The 21,079-nt window shown below is 39.2% G+C and overlaps 2 protein-coding genes and 2 non-coding genes across 13 annotated transcripts in view; 2 read left to right on the forward strand and 2 right to left on the reverse strand.

Annotated features, from left to right (window-relative positions):
• Positions 1-21,079, reverse strand: part of p2ry2.1 (purinergic receptor P2Y2, tandem duplicate 1) — a 41,867-nt gene that overhangs the window by 1,795 nt on the left and 18,993 nt on the right. For 2 of the 5 annotated variants that reach the window (XM_007563033.2, XM_007563034.2), the window contains exons 1-4: positions 2,966-3,047; positions 1,537-1,890; positions 519-687; positions 65-416 (exon numbers count right to left, since the gene is read on the reverse strand). In XM_007563033.2, the coding sequence (XP_007563095.1) occupies positions 65-416; positions 519-687; positions 1,537-1,873 (858 nt within the window). In that variant the 5' untranslated portion in view covers positions 1,874-1,890; positions 2,966-3,047. Of the gene's footprint in view, positions 1-64; positions 450-518; positions 688-1,536; positions 1,891-2,965; positions 3,048-21,079 lie in introns of those variants that run through there. The other 3 variants (XM_016676940.1, XM_016676942.1, XM_016676941.1) reach the window with 2 other exon arrangements.
• The window catches only part of fchsd2 (FCH and double SH3 domains 2), an 88,822-nt gene continuing 73,958 nt past the window's right edge, over positions 6,216-21,079 (forward strand). For 2 of the 6 annotated variants that reach the window (XM_016676937.1, XM_016676939.1), the window contains exons 1-2: positions 6,219-6,594; positions 14,453-14,550. In XM_016676937.1, coding sequence (XP_016532423.1) covers positions 6,574-6,594; positions 14,453-14,550 — 119 coding nt within the window. In that variant the 5' untranslated portion in view covers positions 6,219-6,573. Of the gene's footprint in view, positions 6,595-14,452; positions 14,551-21,079 lie in introns of all 6 variants that reach the window. The other 4 variants (XM_007563030.2, XM_007563032.2, XM_016676936.1 and 1 more) reach the window with 3 other exon arrangements.
• trnat-agu (transfer RNA threonine (anticodon AGU)) lies at positions 20,365-20,438 on the forward strand. The gene has a single exon. It is a non-coding gene; the product is annotated as a tRNA-Thr (tRNA).
• Positions 20,825-20,897, reverse strand: trnam-cau (transfer RNA methionine (anticodon CAU)). The gene has a single exon. It is a non-coding gene; the product is annotated as a tRNA-Met (tRNA).

Genomic DNA, 21,079 nt, shown 5'->3' on the forward strand with positions numbered 1-21,079 from the left:
GATATCTGAGGAGTTTCAAACAGACTGTGAGCCAATTAAAACCGGAAACAAGCCGGGGACTTACCTGTGATGGATCCATCTGTCTCAGGTATCGAAATGAATAGTAAAGACTTCTGGTCAGGTGAAAAGGGAGGAAGCACAGCATGAACGCTGCCAGCACAATAATGATCATCTTCACAGACTTCTGCTTTGACCGTTGGGCCTTCAGACCGCCTCCTTCGCCTTCACCTTCTCCTCTCTCGTTAGACCCCCAGCCGGGCTCCAGAAGCTTCCGAACCATGAGGCCATAACAAATCATCACCACCATGAAGGGCAAGGCAAACATGAGCACCGACACGACTGAGCTGTACACCAGGAAGTCATCGAAAAGCTCTGAGCTGGTGGTGTCATAGCAGATTCGCTCTGTCTTTACATCCCTGGCAGAGGACATACATAAAATACATTCAAAGCTGTGGGAGCAAAATGGCCGACTGTACAGTTTTCAGTTGCAGACGAGACGTAAAATATAGTTTAATCACCTTGTTCTTGCAAAGTAGAGAATCGGAGCCTGGCAGAATAAAACGCACGCCCACACTGCTACAGACACCAGCCTGGCCCGACGAGCACTGACCCAGCTGAGCGAGCGGACGGGATGGCAGATACCAAGAAACCGATGGATACTGATGCAGCAGAGGAATAGAATAGAACCTGCAAAGGTGATCAAAAATTGTATGTTCTTCATATATATTCGTATGAATAAATGTTCTATAGCTTATTAGTAAACATTTTGAAACTTTCTAGACTTTTTAAGGATAAATTTTAATTTATAGCATTGGATTTTTTTTTTATGACTGATCAACAAAAAGCAGTGCATCATTTTGAAGTGACAGTAATGTGATACATGCTTTTAAAACATTATAGAATGCATTTTTTGGAAGGTTAAAGTTGTACCTTTCTTTTCTCTAGTTTCAGATGAGTTTCTAATACTATTTTATGACCCAACGCTGCTTTAAAGTTGTTTATGATGCTATTTGTTCAGAAACGTTCTCTGCAAATCTCAGAAAACGTCAGAGAACAGCTGGGTTTACACTCATATTAAATCACACACAAATAAACCCTATGTGCTAATTATTTGACTTCTTTTCTTGTAGATTTTTCTGACACCAGTTACCTTCATTGAGAGTTCATCAAATAGGCTGCAGTCCTGCATCCTTCAGATGTGTCCCTATATTATATTGCACAAATGTGTCTGTCAAAAAAACATTAAGTAGTGATTTGTGGATTCTTCAGTAACAAGCCATTGAGATACTGCTAAGCTTTCACCATGTCTTCTTGTTGATTATATGCTGTGCCAACACATATCATTATATAGTCGTGATATTTGCCAGTAATATATCATATTATGGCCAAATGGCAAATATGAGATGATTTTCCTTTGCTCTACCACTTCCTCTGTGCATCACATTTCAGATGCGATACACAGTGTGTGCTGTATCACAGATGTGTGTGTGTGTGTATGTGTGTGTGTGTGTGTGTGTGTCTTGGCCCTTGCCATACCATACAAGTTGGCATAAAACAGGAAGCGTATCAGCTTGCAGACCGGCTCGCTGAAGGGCCAATCGTTCTCGTCGGCATAGTAGAAGATGAGGAAGGGAAGAGTGAAGATGTAGAGTGTGTCACACATCGTCAGGTTGAACATGTAAATGGTGGAAGGCTTCCATCGCTTCGTCCGGAACACCATCACAAACAGAGCTGTGGCGTTCAACGCCAGACCAATGACGAAAACCAGGGCGTAGCTGACGGGAAGGAGGATGAATTTAAAGTCTTCGTTAAATCGACAGAAGGGGCTGCTGGAGTTGGAGCTGTTGGTCATGTTGATGTGAGAGTAGGCCATGTTGATTGTGACAGCACCTGACGGGGAAGATTTCGACTGGTTACAAGTGAGTTCACTTTAATATGCAGGCGTTATTCAGAGGGCAAGTAGACGCAGGAAGTGTGTCATCGTCGTAGGATGCTCATCTCGTTCTGATTCAGCAGCACAGTTCAGAACAAATCATGCAGAGCAACGGTCAAAGTTACTCAGCAGAGATTGAGTCATTTGATTGTCGATTTTGCATTTTCTCTCTGAGTGGGCGCTAGAATTAATGAGAGAAAAATATGATGGGGAAAATAACCAAAATGATAAATATTGTATGTGACTGTAAATATACATTTAATTAAAATTCATGAATTTTTTATTTTATTTATTTTTTTATTTTTGCTCTCCTGAATGAGTACAAAGATTTGAACATTTCAAGATGTGGGATTTGTAGGTTTTACAACTAAATCTAAGACGTTTCTTTACCCATTTACTGATTTACACAGATTGCACTGTTGCAACACAACATTTATTGGAGCCGTACTTCCACACAGATAATCAACTGTCACCCTCACAATCTGCATGCCTAAGTTTCTGAAGACTCACAGCTGTGCAACAGAAGAGAGAAACAACTTTAACTCAAACCAGGCCAGTTTCAAAACTATTTGAAGATTTTCTCTCCCGCAAGCAACAACAGTGCCTCGCTCAGTTTCAGCTGGCATTTCTGTGCAGTGACCAGCTTAAATCAGTCATGCATTAACATTAACATAACACAAACACAATTTATTTATGCAAATATAAGAGCAAACCTTTTTTCCCTGTCAGTTTGGGAAAAAAAACTGTAATTTTGTTATTCTCTTACTGTTTTCTTTGTAAAACGAGTTTTCTATTCCCAGTGAGCGTCCCCCTCTTACAGTGTCCTCTCTGAAACTGCAGAAGGTTAACTCTCCCTGATAACAGTTACGAATTAGCCACTTCTTTAAAAAATCTACCCAGTTCTCCTAACTTTCAGTGTGCAAAGCAGGAAAAACTAAGCACACGCAGCTATGCATCAACATCCTGTGCTTTCCAGATGAAGTGGTTGCTCACATAGATTTATAAAACTGATAAAATTAAAGGGCTACTCACATTAAACGGGAGTTTTAGCGCTGCCTCTCCTAAGCTAGGAATCCTCAGCGTGCTGCTTTTTTGGCTGAGTGTGAATGTAGGAACTTTGGGATGGTAAAGAACTTGGAGGTGTGTGCTAGGCTGACAAGCTGCAGCCTGCACACTTTGCCCTGAGGGCTCGGATACTATTTCTCCCATTTACAGCCTTAAACTGTCCAAATCTTTGATCTTACATGCATAACATTTCAAAAATATATCAAATTCAAAGTCAAATTAATTGTTTATTCTGCCAAGACACATGGGGGAAAAAACATGGATATATATATATATATATATATATGGCAATTTCTAGAACTTGAATATATGGACATTTGTCTTCATTTTTGTCAATTAAGTAATCTATATGGGAATGTTTTATGTTTTGCTTCTTTGTTAGAACAGTTTTGGCACGTTAGTGTTATTGTTTTGTGTGTGTGTGTGTGTGTGTGTGTGTGTGTGTGTGTGTGTGTGTGTGTGTGTGTGTGTGTGTGTGTGTGTGTGCGTGTGTGTGTGTGTATTTCTCTTTAAAAATCTATAAATAAAACATGACTGTTTAAATTATGACTTTTATGAATAGAATAATAAAGAAGCAGTTATAGACACAAACACTTCTTTGCTATGAATTTGCTGGGATTAAACCAATCTAATTTCCAAGAGAGTGTTCTGATGAAGAGACTTGTCTATCATCATCACACTGCCTCCACCAAAAGCTGTTTGATATTTGTCAGTTTTTCATTAATACAACCCACATATTCAATGCATTTTTGTTATTAATAAGACACTGTTTAAGAGGACTTAAACAAGCTTTTCAACAGTAAAAATGTGTATCGAAAAAGTACTGTTACATCAAAGATAAAATCAACCAAACACACATTTATTTGCTTTTGAGCTGTATTTATAAAGGATTTTTACTTTTATTATGACTACTGCAGATTTATTACATAGAAATTGCATTCTGTCTTCTTTTTGTGTACACTTGAAAACCCCATTGACACAACTCTCCCACTTTATAACTAAACTACTACTATTACAGAGAAATGGAGGAACTAGAGCCCAAACCACTGTTTTTCTCCTGATGGTAAAAATATTATCATTCCTGATCTCAATCGTCTGAAGCAAAACAATACTAATATTGCCCACACAGGACCTCCAAAGTTATGCTGCTGTCAAATATCAAAACACGTTCACCAACACAAAACCATATTTCTATTTAAACTTTTATAAAACTGATAAGTCTTTGGTAGGCAAACCAGGAGAAGAGAAACAAAATATAAATAAAAAAGAACAGTGTAGGCCAGCCAGCTGATGTAACACGGTGTGCTCATCCCCAAGGTGCACTGTGTATTCCAGCAAGAGTTTGTCTCCCCTTGATGTGGTGCAAGATATGAAAATGTTTCTTGGGATTGCTTTATTCACTGGAAATCAAACAAGCTTCAACGTAGGAGACACCGTGTCTAGAATATAGTGTGTAGCATCTGCTTTCTTACCTTAATTCGGCCAAAAGAAAACAAACCATACATCAAAATAATTGTCTCGGCGTCCTCTCAAAATACAATATCATCCAGAAATGAATGTCATCCATTTTCCTTCCTGCCTTGAGCACTAACTGTAGAAGAGTTTGGCTTCAATGAATAGCCTCGTGTGGGTGTATGTTAGGTGTTAATATTGAAAAGGAAGGTGAGAAGAGGCGCTTAATGTCTTACCTGCTTTTAGAAACTCTGCGCATTAATCATTTACTGTTCCTTAACCTTACATGTATGTCACTGTAGAGGGCATACACCTTGCCTTTTACTCTGTTAGCCAACATTACCATACGACTGGAGTCATACTAGCAGGCCAAATAATTTGATAATGGCTTTATGAGAATTCTTTAAACACATTTGCTCTGAAAACCTTGAAATTAAGATAATCCGCTTTGGGAGAGGTGGAAACTTTCAGAATCAAATTAGTAAAAAGGAAGTTTTTTTCCCATGATTGCTAACACGTATTAAGCTTGAACAGCTTGGACCATTTGGTTAAATTTTTCTGGGGAGAAAACATGGTGGGATGGGAGGAGTAGTTTAAACTGTTCTGAGGCATTATATTCATAACTATTGAGATTAGAAAAGACAATTTACACTTAAATGTTATTTAGCTTTATTTTGTTGTTGTTTTAGATTTGTTTTATTGCTTTTGAAATTAGCAACAACAATCCATGCAGGGACATTTTTGTTACCTTACAAATAGATGTTAACTAGTTTTTTAAAAGGTGTGTTTAGTGCTATCCAACCATGCATCTGTTTTCTTTGTACTGCTTATCTTTGCAGAGCTGAAAGGGGGTTCTAGCAGTCATTGGGTGAAAGACATGTTGAACCATGGACAGGTTGCCAGTCCATCACAGGGCAGCACAGATACACTCAGGACAAAAAAAGTAAAAAAAACAAACAAACAAAAAAAACTAATACATACACACACACGATTTGGAGCTCATCACCCAGGATAAATGGCTCAGACTAGTGAAAACAAACACAAACCTGGTCAGCAGTTATAAGAAAGAGTTGATTAGGTGAGCAACAAAGATTTTTACACCTTTGGTTGAGGAAGTCTTACTCGGTTTACATTTTCTGTTAAATTACAACACAAAATCTTTAGCAGGAATCTGCTGCTGTATCTCTTCAGCCGTCATTACAATCATTTTGATCAAAACTCACACAAAGAAACACACAAGCTTTTCTCTCTGTTACACTGCCTAAAATCTGGGTTATGTTTATTTTGAAAAAAAAAAAAAAGATTAAAATTGGAAAACGTCGTAGTGACCTTGTTGAGTCTAGTTTAAAGCTTCGTCCTGATTAGAGAATTATATTATATTATATTATATTATATTATATTATATTATATTATATTATTAAGAGATGAGACCCCTTTTCATTGTGCATTTAAAAACGATCGATTTTTCCTCGATCGACTGCGGTTTCTTGTTGCTATGCAGCTCCGTCTCTTGCCTTTTCTTCTTACTCATGCTGGTAGACGTTAGGGAGGGAAAAATAAATATGCTTTTGGTGGATAACCCAGACATAAATTGACGGATGGAGTCAGTATCTCCATCAGTCATCTAGTCTTCATGTTTGCCTTCAAAAATATCTGCGGGCGCGTTAATCGAGGTCACGCTGGTGGAGAAACAAAAAAATTGTGCTGTGTCGCTCTTGGTGTTTTTTTTTTTCCTCTACTAAACAGATATCACTGGTGTCCACATGGTGGCGCCGTTGAGCTTAATTTGCTGATAACACTCTCTCCTTCCCTCTGCTCTTTCTTTCTTTGCTGCCTACAACAGTACAGTACACTCTCGTAGTGGCAGCAACCAGCACAAGCGTGTGCAGTGCCTCCTCGTAGCTTAGGCTCTCAATAAAACTGGCCATTTATCATCAATCATGGCCGCCGGAGTACAGATTTAACTCTCCGTCTTCTCCTCCCTATCGACTTTTAACAGGAGTAGGGGGGATTTCTGTTTGAAGAAGACGAAAGATTATTGTTGGCCCCACACGGATTTGGATTTCCTCCTGGAATTACAGTACATCTCACAAGGGAAATACCATTCATGTCAAATCTCCAACATGCAGCCGCCGCCGAGGAAGGTGAGTGATTCCCAGGGTCCGTTATGTTTTTAGCTGGCTGCTCACACAATGACAAATAACGGTGTTGTTAACCTCAGATGGAAGTAATTTATTGACCCCACACAACAAGCGTTTGTCAACACAAGGTTAAAGATATCAGATGGACGAGCTAGCATGGCGAGTTAGAAACCTTTTATTGACATTAATGTGCATCTGTCCAGCCGTCAAAACGTCAAACCGCGTTAGCTACAAGGCGCTAGGTGGTCTGCTACAAGACGTTTTAAACAAAGCCTCACACTGTTGTATTGACTGTAATACCGTGGCTGTCATTTTGACGCGCATTGTTGTGGAAATAACTTTAAATTTAGGTGCTTATTCGTTGCATTTAAGTGCACAGCACAAGCCAAAGCCCAGTGTTGTTATTTTGCTAATTTATGTACGCTGTCAGATTTGTGACAGCTTTTGTTTCCAGAAGGTACAACAACAACATCAACAACAACGGGCTTTTGTCCAATGTGATGCATAATCGTTTTTACTTTAGCGAAAGAGTATGAATCAAACGAGGGTCACATTGGTTTATCTGTAAGGAAGCTGAGCTTGCAGAAGCTAAAATTCACACGCCAGAGCCAGGTCTGATGCTGGCTTATTGATTCGTGTTTTACTCTCTCCAGCACTCTGAAGCACACAGCACTGTCTGTGAGCATCGTATTTAATTTGAAAACTAAAGAGAGGTCAAATAAGGAACTTAAACAGTGGAAATGAAGTTGTTCTTACAAGCTTTATATCCCTTGGTAGTTTTTTTTTTTTTTAAACGAACACCTTCAGTTAAGCTTAGTGTATCTGTAGAGCACCAATTGACAACAAAGTTAATTTTAAGGCTTTTTCAAAAGACAAAATACATATTCCAATGCATTCCAGTACCATCAGATTGAAATTCAGATTTAATTTCAGATCTGTTAGTTTCATCCGATTGTAAGGTACCCTTACAGTTGGTAAAAAGTACGGGTGCACCGATTGCTGCTTTCTGGCCGATCACCAGCCCCTTCCAATTTTGGACAATACTTTTTTTTTTTTTTTTTGTTCTGAAAAGTCGGTAAATATAGTGATAAAGTCATTGAGTACGCAACAGTGGGGTGACGAACATTTAGATGTGACCTGGTGCTGTGGTCTGTGAGTCAGTCCTCTGTCATGGGAGAGCAAAAAGCTGATTTTTCAGAAGTTTTCAGAGGTAGATAAGACCAGTGGATGAAAATGATTTCTCTTGCAAGTATTGGCTGACCGCTGATCTTCCAAAACTAGAGAAAACAAGGTAATTGAATCTTCACATCTGTGTCCTGCCTCAACCTGAGTAAGCACATGGGGACAGTGGAAAGAAACGGTTCCCCTTTAAGACAGAGAAACCTCCAGATGAACAGGCTCTAATTGAGGAACCATCACCTCAACCAACTTGAGAGGAAAAGAAGGAGACAAAAAAGAAACGTAATGAAGCGTACCTCCATATTTTTAATAGGAAAGAAAAAGAAATGTGGATAATAATAAGTAGATAATGGCAATAAAAACTATGTTAAAGGATTCAACCATGGATAAACCAGAAGTAAGTTCTACATGCACAACAATCTAACTCAAGGTTAATGGTATCAATAGTGCCATCAAAAGCTCCTTCCAGTAAAAACACTCAGAAAGAAAGACATACAAAGACAGCATTGGGCTACGAATGGAAGGAGAAACATAAGGAATGCAAGTAGAGTAATCAACAGCTCTGTCAATGACTCCATCCAGGAAAGAGATGCAGAAGCACTGGGGTGGGAATACTTTCTACTGGAAGGAAAACTACACGCATGATTCAAGTAATTAATGGTCACAACAGCTGCAAAGGTTTTGTTCAACACTCCAAAATGGCTAAGCAATGAATCACTGGACTAGGAGTCATTTCTACTGAAAAGAAAAATAAAGAGATTGTAAGAAGTTAATGTGCAGCATCAAGTGTGAATAACCCATAAGTGGAGAGAGAGTAAAGACAGCAGAGGGAAGAAAGTTGGTCAGAAAGTCTCCTAGTAGCCTAAGCCCATCACTGCTGATCTATAGAGTTAGGGGAAGATAACTTAAGCCACTTAACTTTACGCATCACCAAAAAAAAGAACAAATTTAGGCCTACTCTTAAGAGTAGACCAACGACTGGTTCTACTAGAGCTTGACTGAAAGATCACCCTGTAGATTCTGTTTTCCAAAGTCTGTGTTGGTGTTCCGGTGAGCTCCAACACAGCTTTGTTGGTTCAATGCATGTTATACAGGTTGAACTCCAGAACAAAAGCAAACTTGGAAATATGACGACGAATAAATCGGAGTTTGACTATTTTCTTTGGATGAGCGGTAATGTGAGGGAGCTTTAAGTAAGCGACGTCTATCACAAGCGTGATCATACTTGTGACGATGATGCAATGTTTGAGCGAACTGGTAATTTGTTTATCTCTGTTTTTTTTTTTAATCAATTGGTTTTTATACTTTTAAAATTGGGAAACGTCCAGTTTTGCCTTCTATTTTATTAGAAGGCAATAATAGAAATAAAGTAAATGCATGCTGTGCTTGTACACAATGGACAGTGACTGGACGCATTTCTCACTGCTTTTTGTTTCGTGGAGTCTTAAAGCAGGTGCATGGTGTTCCCCTGTAAGTCTCTGTGCGGATGTCTTTTAATTATCACATATCTCCCCCCTGTGCTTTTTAATGTGCTGCCTTTCTACATGTCAAATCATGCCCTTAAAACTCAGTCACTTTACAAGCTTCTTCCATAAACGGGGCTATGGTGAGCAGAGGCCACTCTTTGATGTCTTCTTGATCAATTTTATGTCAAAATTCTCTCAAGAATTAACACAAATTAGCCAAAAGTACAGTTTTTTTGGTTTTTTTTTAACACTATGCCAAGGTGGGTGACACACGCCATCCTCTCAGCCCGCAGCACCACCGCCAGAGTGTATCAGTGTTTGGCTGTCAGATACAAGTATTTTCTCCCTCCCACGGCGACACATCCAGCCCCTGAAGTGTTTTGTCTGGGTCTCGGCCCATCTGCTAACAAACTGAGCTATTTGAGCCCCATATATTAGTTTGATGTGACTTAAATTATAGATGGCTGCTTCTGGGTTAATGCAGACTAATAGATGTAGAGTGTCTGTGTGAGGCAGAGGCAGGAATGAACCCAGCAGAGCAGCTTTTTCTCAAAGATATGATGTATTGATTAAACATTTAGCTTTTCTTTTTTTTTTCTAGCAATTTTAACGGGACATAAAAGAAAATAATATTAAAAAAAACGTATGTAAAGGAGTTAGTTGTGGAGTGTGTCTAAAACACTAGGGGGAAAAGTACTGACAGTGAGAAATATACAAACAGTGAAGCGGACGCCTGACATTGGACCTGAGAGATGGAATATGCGTCATTCAGTTTTCAGCTGAGTGACGCCGTGCCTTGCAAAAGTATTCGTGGAGCTTGAACGTCCTCCACTTTCGCACATGTTGCAGTCACAAACTTCAACTTATTTGGCTGTTTTCGAACAACACGTTAGTGGTTCATTGCAAAGTGAAAGAACAATTCCAGGTTTTCTTACATGTATGTGCTGGTGGACGCTTGTCCACCAGTGGAGCTACATTTCCATTTCACTGTGAACAGATCAGTCTGAAAACGCATCTAGGAAAGTATTGTCTATTCTTCATTCCTCAGCTGAGTCAGACTAGCTGGGAAGCATTTACCTTTACATCACAGAGGTCCATTTTTGCTCTTTTTAAATCAAATTTGTCTCCATCCACAAAATGAAGATGAGTTTTCAAGTCATTAAGGTACCTACCATTTAACATTTTATCTTATGATTGAAGAGCCATACATCTATTACTGTTTTAGGCTTTCCAAATAAGTGGATCAAATGTTCAGAAACTTCAATTTTTCTCTGTTGCACCAAATGCATTCTTGGCTTATGACAAACTGCAAATGGATCTTCTTCTGATGACTGTCTCCTTTCCACTTTTCCATAAAGATCAGATTAATAAAGTGTATGTCTGTTGAACTTAAGGGCTAAAAGCCATCGTACACCACACTTATATTCTTATATTTCCACTTTAAAAAAAGGTAACATAGGGCATTTTAGTGTCTGAGTCTGGTATTTCTAGACACAACGTCAATTTATTCATCTAGTTTAGAAACGTTTTATGTCTGAATAATTCATAAGTCTGAGTTAAGTACCTTACCAAGCCAATTAAATAGCTTCCTGAAAATGGTTAGGTACTGAAAAGAAAGTGGCTAAAAAGCAGCTGAAGTCTAAAAGAAAACTTGGAAACACATTTAGGGAGCTTGAAGAAATATTAAGAGCAGTTTTAAAGTATGACTAGAAATTTGAATTTGAAAGCACAACAAACATAATTTAGGAAAGATTCAAGACTTTTTCATAACGTGCATAGTGATGTGTTTTGAGGTCAGTTTGCTCTGATTCTAAAGAGGACTGTTGTTTCACCTGCTTTTATTGATATTTTCTTCATATCTGTGTCTACAAATGTCTGTGATTTTAATTGAAATCTTTTTTTTTGTTGTCTCTGACACTTTTATGATTTTTTTTAAAAACATTTTTTAAATTCTTTGTCTTGCAATTCACGTTTAGCAGACAGAGTAAAATGAGACGGATGTAGAAAAGTCACCTTCACTCCTTTACTGTTCTTGCACTTTCTACTGCAGTCTAGTCCACATCGTTGTTTTATAATCTCAAGAATCTTGCTAAAAAACTGTGTGTGAAACAGAAGTGCACATATCGCTGCTTGGGGGGAAAAAGTGCTATATGTTTTTGTGAACCGGGCCTAGCTACTGTTGTTGCATTCTCAATTTGACTTTCAAGTTCACATTTATACAACATGAATGTCATAATAATTTTCAGTGTCATTTCTTTAGCCTTTTGACTTTTGGGTTGATCAGATTCTGCAACGGACAACTTCACACGTTTAAGATCAACTCTCTTACCCACAGAGAGCGAAAAAATATATACAGACATAACTCACAACCACTTTTGAGTTATGAGAACATCTTCTTGCTGATATACACGGTTGTTTGGAAGTTTTTACTGGCTGGCTCAAAGTGTCACCCTCAGATGGAGGGAAATTTGTCAGGATGTTCAATAAAAATCTAGGAACCAGCAGGACTGAAGTCCATTGTAAACTGGAAAGAATGTCCTATGCTTGAAGGGTCTGGTTTGAGGCTTAAATAATTGATTGCAGGAGCAATAAAAAAAGAAATATCTCGGAGGAATCTAAACTCCCATCGATTGCCAGCGTAGTTAAGATCGTCGTCAAGAGTAAACGTGTCACCTTCTTCCTCCAACCCACCAACTATTGCTTCTGGTCTCATTCTTTTTTCTTCTGTTTTCACTCATTTCCTTCATGTTTCATCTCCTTTTTCTTCTCACACCCCGCTTACCTCCTGATCACCATATTACCCTCTTCTTCTTTTATTTTTTTACCCCTCACTCCTCCTGTGGATCCCTGTGAGCAATAGAAGGTGAAATCAAGTGAAGTGCTCTAGCCCTGTTAATGTAATGAACCACTCCCCCCTGATCTTCAGAGGACCAGCTGATGGAGAAAAAGGAAGTTCCCTCTCTCTGCCTCTCTCTTTCTCTCGTTGTGTGTAATGTGTGGGGTCGTTGTTGATTGTTTTGTCTAGAAGCGTCATGAATTTGCCCACTGTTACCGCGGTGAATAGATGATGGAATCCAGGCCACAATGCTCGGTGGCCTTCTCTGTTTGGCTGGAGATGTGCGGTTGTATATTAAGGGTCTGCTTTGTCCCTGGCAGTTTTTAGCACAGGACAGTGTGAATGGATATGGCTTAATCAGCAAAACCCATTTGTATGTGAGATTAAACTTTATGTATCCTTTTACGGCACTCAGTAGGGTCTGTCTGTTTCTTAATGTTGCCAACCGAGTAGCTTCTGTTTCATCGAGTGGCAACGAAACTGCAGTCATATTTTGTGAACCACATCTTTTCAGTACAATATTTGAATTTAAACACCTTCAGATGTTGACTTTTTTTAAAATTCAGAATGTCTTTAGTGTTTTTGGTCAGATTAATGAATAAAGCACACAGTCATGCTACTACAATTTTTTGATTGATAATTATGTTTAACAGTCTTGTCCAGTGTGTAATCTGATCTACAGATTGTTGAGATGGAGAGGCTAACAAAACACATCAGAACATAGTAGAAGTAAAATAAAAAAGAGAAAAAGTTTGTCATCTCTAACCCCTTTGAGAGAAAAATGTTGAAAAGTCGTTTCATTAGGGAACAAAATGACTTGATAATGGAATTTACCAAGTCTTTCTGCCCTGAATAAACATTGTTGTATGTTTATTTTCTAGATTATAAATATTCTTACTCCAGATGCCCTCCTGTTTAAAATTGAAAAACACATAATTGCACAACTATCGCTTAATATTGCAACAATACCTTGGGCTGCCAGCAGACTTGCATGCTCATAGCAGACTTCCTCAATATGTTCAACTGTTTTACTTTTGTGCTTTTGCTTTTAAATCTTTGGTAAAAACCCAGTGAAGCCATGAAGCTGAGGTATTTCAACTAAAAGATGCCATACTGTGTGAATTAAGCTGGTCGCAATTAATTCATTAATCGCACGATTAATTAAAATGAGCTTGATAATTAATATTTTTTGAAGGGCAATTTTGTTTACAGAGACACCATACTCCATTTTGTTTATGGTTTAGATCAGTGGTTCCCAAACTTTTTCTCCTGGGCCCCCCAGTGGTTTCCAAACTATTTATCCTGGGCCCCCCCTATGGCTTACAAATGGCTGTCTGGTTGAACGATGTGTGTGAGCGAAGTGGGTGGGGGGGTAGATTTTTAGAGACTCCCTGTTATACTCAGCCCCGGCTCCAAACAAACAAGGGGGAGGTGGGAATCAACTTTTTTGATCGTAGCTAAACATAGACAACAACACCAGCAGCCTACAGGCTACTTGTTAACAAGCTTAAGGTTCTGTATTGATATTAGCTAGCTAGTCTTCTTTTAGCTAACTTTACCTGCATCCAACAGCTTTACTCAACAGTCGGTTAGTTTGAGGGAAAAACTGTGAAAAGTTCTTTGTGTTTTGCTGGTTTGCTGCCATGATTCTAACACACCTGTAGCTCTGCACAGCAGCAGCAGGTCTCCTTCACTGCCGCACAGGTGTAAGCGAGCGTCTAGCGCTCATGTTGCGTTTAAAGACGGCTCGGAAAAACAGGTTACGACATGTTAACAACGGATTAAACAGTTTTAACTGCTGATAAAAGTGACAGAGGACACATATATGGGAAGTGTGGAAGCCCCTACTGTATCAAATTGACATAGGAATAACAGAGTTGCCATTCTAAGGTAAAAACCCAGCATATAGCTTTCATGTTTTTTTTTTTCATCCAGACGGCCCACAGTTTGGGAACCTCTGGTTTAGATTGTGTGTGTGTTTATTTTAAATTTTTTTTATTGTTTTTGGTTGTTTATTGGATTGGTTTTCCAGTTCCAGTGGGGAGTGTTCTGTTCAAAATTAAAGCCATTACTCCATTGTCAATATACTGCATAAAGGTGTTCTCAAACAGACAATATACCAGAATCAGAAGAATTTTATTGTCATTGTCAGAAAGACAACAAAATAGCGTGTTTTTGCAATTAAGAAGGATGTTAAGAAATTCTGCTTATTGTAAATAGGATTGTAATAAAAATCAAAAAAGGAGAACTAAGAATTTGTTTTTGAGGAGGGTTATCAGTTGGTGAGTGAAAGTCAGAAGATGAGATAAGATGCCTGCAGGGAAGAGAGATAAGAAAATGATTAATCACTATTTTATTTTTTTTTTGCTGTTTTCTGCAGGTCAAAGTGACACAGGAGCTAAAAAACACTCACACGGAGCAGATGACAAGGCTGCACTTTAAACATCAAACCGAATGTGACCTGCTGGAAGACATGAGGTATGACGGATCTCCGCTCTGCATGAATCGCTCCAACACGATCCTCTGTCAAAGTATGAAAATGGAAAGGCTCAAGCCAAATGGCAGATGTTTGGAAATCTTGTTGTCTGATTTTACACGGCAAAGATGTGCTTGCACAGAAACGCAAAGAAAAATGGCGAAGGAGGCGGCTAAGGAATTAGAGGGAAGTGACACGTGAGAAAGACGCAAACCGAGGTGGGAGCTTGTCGTATTGAGAAGGAATTTCCAGCTCTCCTTTTTCTTGTCCGTGCTCCGTTTTCTTTACAAAATATCAATCTATGTCACCCAGATCCTTGAATATTCGACGTTCTTAGCGTTCATGCGCGCCATCATTTTTCAATCTGTTTCTTTACTTTTCCTTATGACGCACACGAGTCGACAGTTTCATCCCACAGCCGAATCTGTCTGGATTTAGGATAAAACCTTGATTCCCTTTCTCGGTTTCAGTTTCTCTGTTGACTAAACACTGATTACATATGACAACAATAAAAAACAAAAACAAAAAAACTGAGCCTTTCTGCTCCCAGTGCTGTCCTCTGCTCTGTCTCAACTCTTCTCTCTGTCTCCCTCCATCTCTTGGGAGGCAGCTCCAGCTGTTTGGGACCAGACTGGCCTGTTGCTGCAGGGGTTTTGGAGAGTGAACAAGGCTCAGGTCTCACTGGTGGGAGATTTTGAGAGCCAGCTAAACGCCGCATGTGACCGCAACGTCTCGGTTGTGTAAGTCGGCGCGAGATCAAGCTGCATACCGCTGGTTAAAGAGCTCAAAACTTTGTCCTTGTCGTTCTCATCAGTGAGGGGAGAAAAAAAAAGCTGCCTGTAGTGTTTTCTCAGTATGTCACTCGAGCTTTTAATGTTTTGTAATTATTTGTGATGATGCACTTTGATGGTGGTAAAATGGGGGAGCAGCGGGGTTCTGTAGTGATTGGGGAAGTCGTCCTTTGATTAGGTCGCTGGGGCCCGGGCCCCTGCAGTGACCCGCATCTGTTTGCCGTTTGTTTCTTTAAGCGAGTCATTACGGCTATTGTCAAAAAGAGCCACAATTTGATTTTTAACACAACTCTGCAGCATACTAGTGATCACGTTGATAGGTGCGGTACCTTGCTAAAGTGTTTACCACTAAAACCTTTTCACATTTTGTCTTTTATGCAGCAGCAAAACAAGAGTTTATTGGGATATCATTTGCTAGAACGACGCAAAGCAGTGCATACTTGTGAAGTGAAAGGAAATGATGTACGCTTTTTTATTTGTTTTCAGCCCCTGGAGTCAATACTGTGAAGAACAACATTTTGTTACAATCATAGAGGAAAGATCTTTGCTCTTTACAGACAACTCGTGCTCGGTCTGACTGGATGAACGGCGTTTTGAACAGCAGTTTTCAAATCTTGCCACAGATTCTAACTAGGCATTTGGTCTGCACTTTGACTAGGCCGTTCTACATGAACAAGCTGTGATCTGAACCATTGCATAGTAGCTCTGGCTTTGTGCTGGAAGGTGAACCCTTGACTCATTGTGAGGTCGTCAGCAGCGTCCAACAAGTTTTCTTCCAGGATTTCTTCTAATGGATGAATGGATGAATAAATAAATACTGTGATTAATAAATAACTAATAAATATGGCATAAGTTAAATTAATTTCCCTATGAAATAAAAACAAGATAATGTTTTTTTTTTCTTTTACTTTTTATTTCAAGCTCTTTTTATTTTATGTTCTTATGAGACTGGAGTTTTCTTCCTGTTATTCATTAATTTAATTAGTTTACTTCCCATAAACTCTCATGAAAACAAATTGAACTTTTTGTGTGTGTAATGTGACAAAATGTGAGTTTGAAGAAGGTTTTACATTTATATTTAATGTCACAGTAAAGATGGAGTACCACCTTTTTAGGTTTAACGTTTTATCCGGAATATTGAATCTGTTGTTTTAGTTTCTTGTATACTTGCAGACCGTAAAATAGTTTTTTTTGTTTTTTTTTTTGTTTTTTTTTTAACCATTCCTGCGCATAGGGGGGAAAAAAAGGCTCATCAGTCGCTTGAACTCTGTAAGAATTAATCCGATAAAGTATGGAGACTGACCTTTGAAATGATTGAAGCATACAGCAGGACAACAAAACGTCTGGCCTCATGAGACATTTTGTCAGAGTTGAAAAGTGCATATTATTCCATATGAAGAATACATTAAACGCAGCGCCTTAATCCCAAAAGCTGCTCTGAGGTTTTTGCTGAGGTTATTTACTCTCATCAGACCACTGGGGAGCCTGAATAAAAACGCTCTCTGCACTTGCCCGCAAAATCTATAAGGTTCAGGATGACGGTGGAAAGACTAAGCAACGCTGGTGAGAAGAAAGATGAGAGAGGGATGGGGGGGTGTGTTTAATCTTCTGGTTTTGATGTCTTGTGAAGGAATGGTCAGAAAAAGACAGGGAGCAGAAAATGATGTGTAGTCAGTGGGTTCAACTTGGTGTCCTCAATCCACCTAAATCCCCCTATATACTCTTATATCTGACTCAACAGAGATACACTCATCACCCTGCTGCTGCTGACTGTTTAAAATCAGCTCACAAACAGAACGTGTGTGTTTGTATTCCTCTCATTTTGGCTACACTGGCGTTCATCGTGCTATTTTGCTGTATTTTACGAATGACAAGAACATGTTTTTCCTGTTTTTAAGTCCTTAAAATGTTTTCGGCTCAAGGGAAATGTTTTTTTTTTTTTTTTTGAGAACAGTCGCACAACGTTTGTAATTTCCTGACACATCAATAGTCATCAAATGATCAGTAAAAGTGCAGCTGATGGCGCAGGATTTGACTGGAATCTCAATGCGATTCCCATCCTGTCCTGCTGGAAGGGAATTATGAAAAGGATAATTGAAATTTGCGACGCACACAGATTTATTGACCGATTCCTGGGAATTGTCCTGTACATATCATTAAAGCGTAATGGCTCTCCATGCCGAGTAGTGAGACGAAGCTCACCGATTTGAACCCAGAATTCTCCCAGGGTCCTGTTTTGTGCGGCTTCTGTAATTTAAATGCACGGGGAACAAAAAATCAAAACCTCACATTAATGCAAAACTATTCTGGAAAAGCAATTAGGCAGGGTCGTCTCTGTGTTTCACAGAATTATGCTGCAGAAAACCTCAGCTGCTGCTCTAAACGGCAGAGAACTTGTAAGCGATAAAGTGCGATTAATCATAATCAGCATTAACACAGCCACACTATTCCCATTTCGCTTGAGACCCTGTAAGAGCAGAGATTGATCATCTTTGGCTTCACTGTGTGGAGGAATTGTTACACTGTAAAAGTGACACTCCCTGAAAATAGCTTTTTGAAATGAACGATGAGTCCATGTATCCACAGTGATCTGTTTAGCAGGTTATATTTCAGCAGCTGTGACTGATCAAAGCAGTAGTTGACTGTGATGTTGTTCTGCTGTAGTTTGTTCTAGTCAGACTGTCGTATAATAATAATAATTTATTTGATGGAATTGGAAAATTGTGCAAGTTGTTTGTTTGGAGCATTAGGAGTTGGGTTTTTACTAATTACAATATCTTTTCGTTTAATCTGTTGGCTTAATTTTCTTAAATAATCTAAATGAAAAATCAACAGTTTTCCAAGAGTCAAATATTTTGCAGCAGATCATTTTTAATGCAGTGTTTGTTTAGTCGATCTCATCACTTTGAGCTTTTCTTTGTATTCCACCTGCAGATTTACGGAGCTTTCCTAAACGAGATAAAACCCTTCTGCGTCCTACCAGAGCGTGATCTGAAGAACCTCCCGCGCCGCGTCTTGTGGCGTTTCCTCATGTTTATCTCCTCATTTGTTTTTGTTTTTTTTTAACCAGTGAACCCCTTGCCCTCATTAAACTAAACACTCTTTCATCCTTAAGAACATGAACATGGAGACAGTCATCCACTTCTTGGCCACTCTTTAAGCTCTCAAGTATTTCCCATCAGGCACATTCACTCTTTCTTTTCTTGTTTTGCACTTCTCGCACAGCTGATGCCGACATGATTTCCTGACTCATACGCCTTGCAGTTGCAACAATGAATTAATCATAAGCAGAACGAAGCACTGAAGGAGTGTTGGAGGAAACAATAGTGGAGGAAGAATAATAGAAGATGAGAGCAACAAATAAGACGAATTAAAAAAACAAAACAAAAAAAAAAACAAGAGTGCAGCAGAAATTAATGAACAGCATGACCAGGTTTTAAGAAGTGGAATACAACTGATGAGTACAACATATTATTGCTGATTACAATCTTTCCAGTGCTGTAGGAATGAGTAGTGTCACATAAACATGTAAAGTCAATCTTAGGCATAACTGGCTGCCCATGTTTACAGATGCAATCTCTGCTGTAATGTCACCATGACATCATGAATGGTCTAGACATGCCCAGGGATCCCAGCGCGATTTGTTTGCCGATGTGCTTATTGACTCTGAACTTGTGTTGGTTTCTCTCCTGTGCTTTTGAGGCGCCTTGCTAACACAAATATATAGCAATGAAATGTAAAGACTAAAAACAGGCAACATTAAAAGAAAATCATAAGGGAATCAGTTTGCGTGGGTCAACATCTTGTCACAGCACAGTACATGACTGTAGCATTTTAGCAGTGGTAATTGCACAGCCTTATGGGAAAAAAGGTTTATGTCCAGGAAGTCCTAAACCAAGGCTTTTCAAAGTGTGGGGCGCCAAAGTTGTACGGGGGGTGTGAGACACGTGGAAAAAAATAACTGAACATTTAGCCAACTTCACCAAACCTATGTCTGAGACAAAATGGATAGATTTTTAGAACTGAAGGCTTTGGTAAGGAGACAGTCTATGGCAAGCAAAATAAAAAAGATGGAATTATATGACTGTAATGACTTAATATTTTTGAATTTGTTTGTCTGCTTTCCACTGATGAGGTTGGATACCTCATCAGTGGACGGCATGGTCCCTATTGTCCCATGCCGTAACATGGGACAATAGGGACACTTCATGGCATTTTTTTTGTTGAATTTAATTGCTGAAATAAATAAACTTTTGATGATAAAACGCACTTTTATTGAACAATATCTGTAGATGTTTTAATCACCATTGATGAGGGGGGGGGGGAACTACATGGGGATATCTTCCAAAACGTTTAAAACATTTTCAGCAATTGTTGCGTCTTATTGTTTGCAACCAAGAACGAAGGCTTTTTGACAACTGGTGACTGTTTGTTGGGAAAGGTGTGGTGATACCTAAAATCAACTCTGACGTCGGTGTTTGTTTGCTTTGCTTTGAGTAAATACACCGGTACTACAGTGTAGATAAGAACTGCTGTTGCCTGCTGATGAAGTCTTAGTATAAATAGATTTTCAGGAAATAACGCACAATTATCACTTCAAGTGTGGCTCACATCTATTTCTGTTCAACTGCTAAATGGTAATCACTGATCCCACACACTATATATCAAGTTAAATAAAGTCCCAGTTTAGGAAACTATTTTAGGCCGCAGGTCGCTAAAAGCTATATCAGGTCTGGGCATTTGGATCATGCTTCTACATAGTGGTGTCCTGAGCATGATTTCAGGTAATATGAGATATAATAATCTACTAAATATTGCATCCAAGAAGTGATTCTTGGACAATTGGGACTCTTGTCTTTGTTGGTGTTGATTTTGAAGTTTAACAGAAGCATACTTTACTGCGCTGCTCTTCCTGTTTGGTGAGCGCCTGAGTGATCACCTAACAAAAGCAGGGATGGGCGCAACAGACCAGCAGGGAACATTATTGCTGTATAAGGTGTGTTTTCTTGTGGAGCAGGCGTGTGTGGCGCTGTGGCTTAGTTGGTTAAAGCGCCTGTCTAGTAAACAGGAGATCCTGGGTTCAAATCCCAGCAGTGCCTTTTTTTTTTTTAAATACATATATATGTCCCACCTTTTCCTCATTTTTATGTGATAACTCTCGGAATAATCAGAATCAGCTATATGCCAAGATTGTGTGCCCAAGCAAGGCGTTTGACTCTCACTGATCTGATTGCTGCTCAGAAAATTAAAGGAATCTATAGAGTCTGGATGCATTTTGATGTAAATCAGGCTCCTCCTATCCTAAATTTCAAGGGTTGTTTTACTTCTCTGTCGAATGCGGGGGTTTTATGTCAGCTTCTGGTTGGTGAAAGCTTCTACATTTACCCTTTTGACTGAAGTATCGAGGATGGAAGCTTTCTGATGTTTGTTTTGTCGATCTGCGTTTATTTAGAGCGTTTGAAAGGAGTTGTCATAATAAAAGACTTGCCCCGTGTGAGGCTCGAACTCACGACCTTCAGATTATGAGACTGACGCGCTGCCTACTGCGCCAACGAGGCCTGCAAAGTTTCTCTTTCAGTGCTGAAATCCACAGCCGGATGTGTCTGGTTGGTCTCAGATTTCAGTTGACAAGAGACCGAGGGTGGGGTGAGCTGAACATTAACTGCTGCGGCCGACTGGAAGCAGAAGCTGGTTACATTTTTTTTTTAAATACATATATATGTCCCACCTTTTCCTCATT

Source organism: Poecilia formosa, unplaced genomic scaffold, assembly GCF_000485575.1.
Source record: "Poecilia formosa unplaced genomic scaffold, Poecilia_formosa-5.1.2 Scaffold144, whole genome shotgun sequence".
NCBI lineage: Eukaryota > Metazoa > Chordata > Actinopteri > Cyprinodontiformes > Poeciliidae > Poecilia > Poecilia formosa.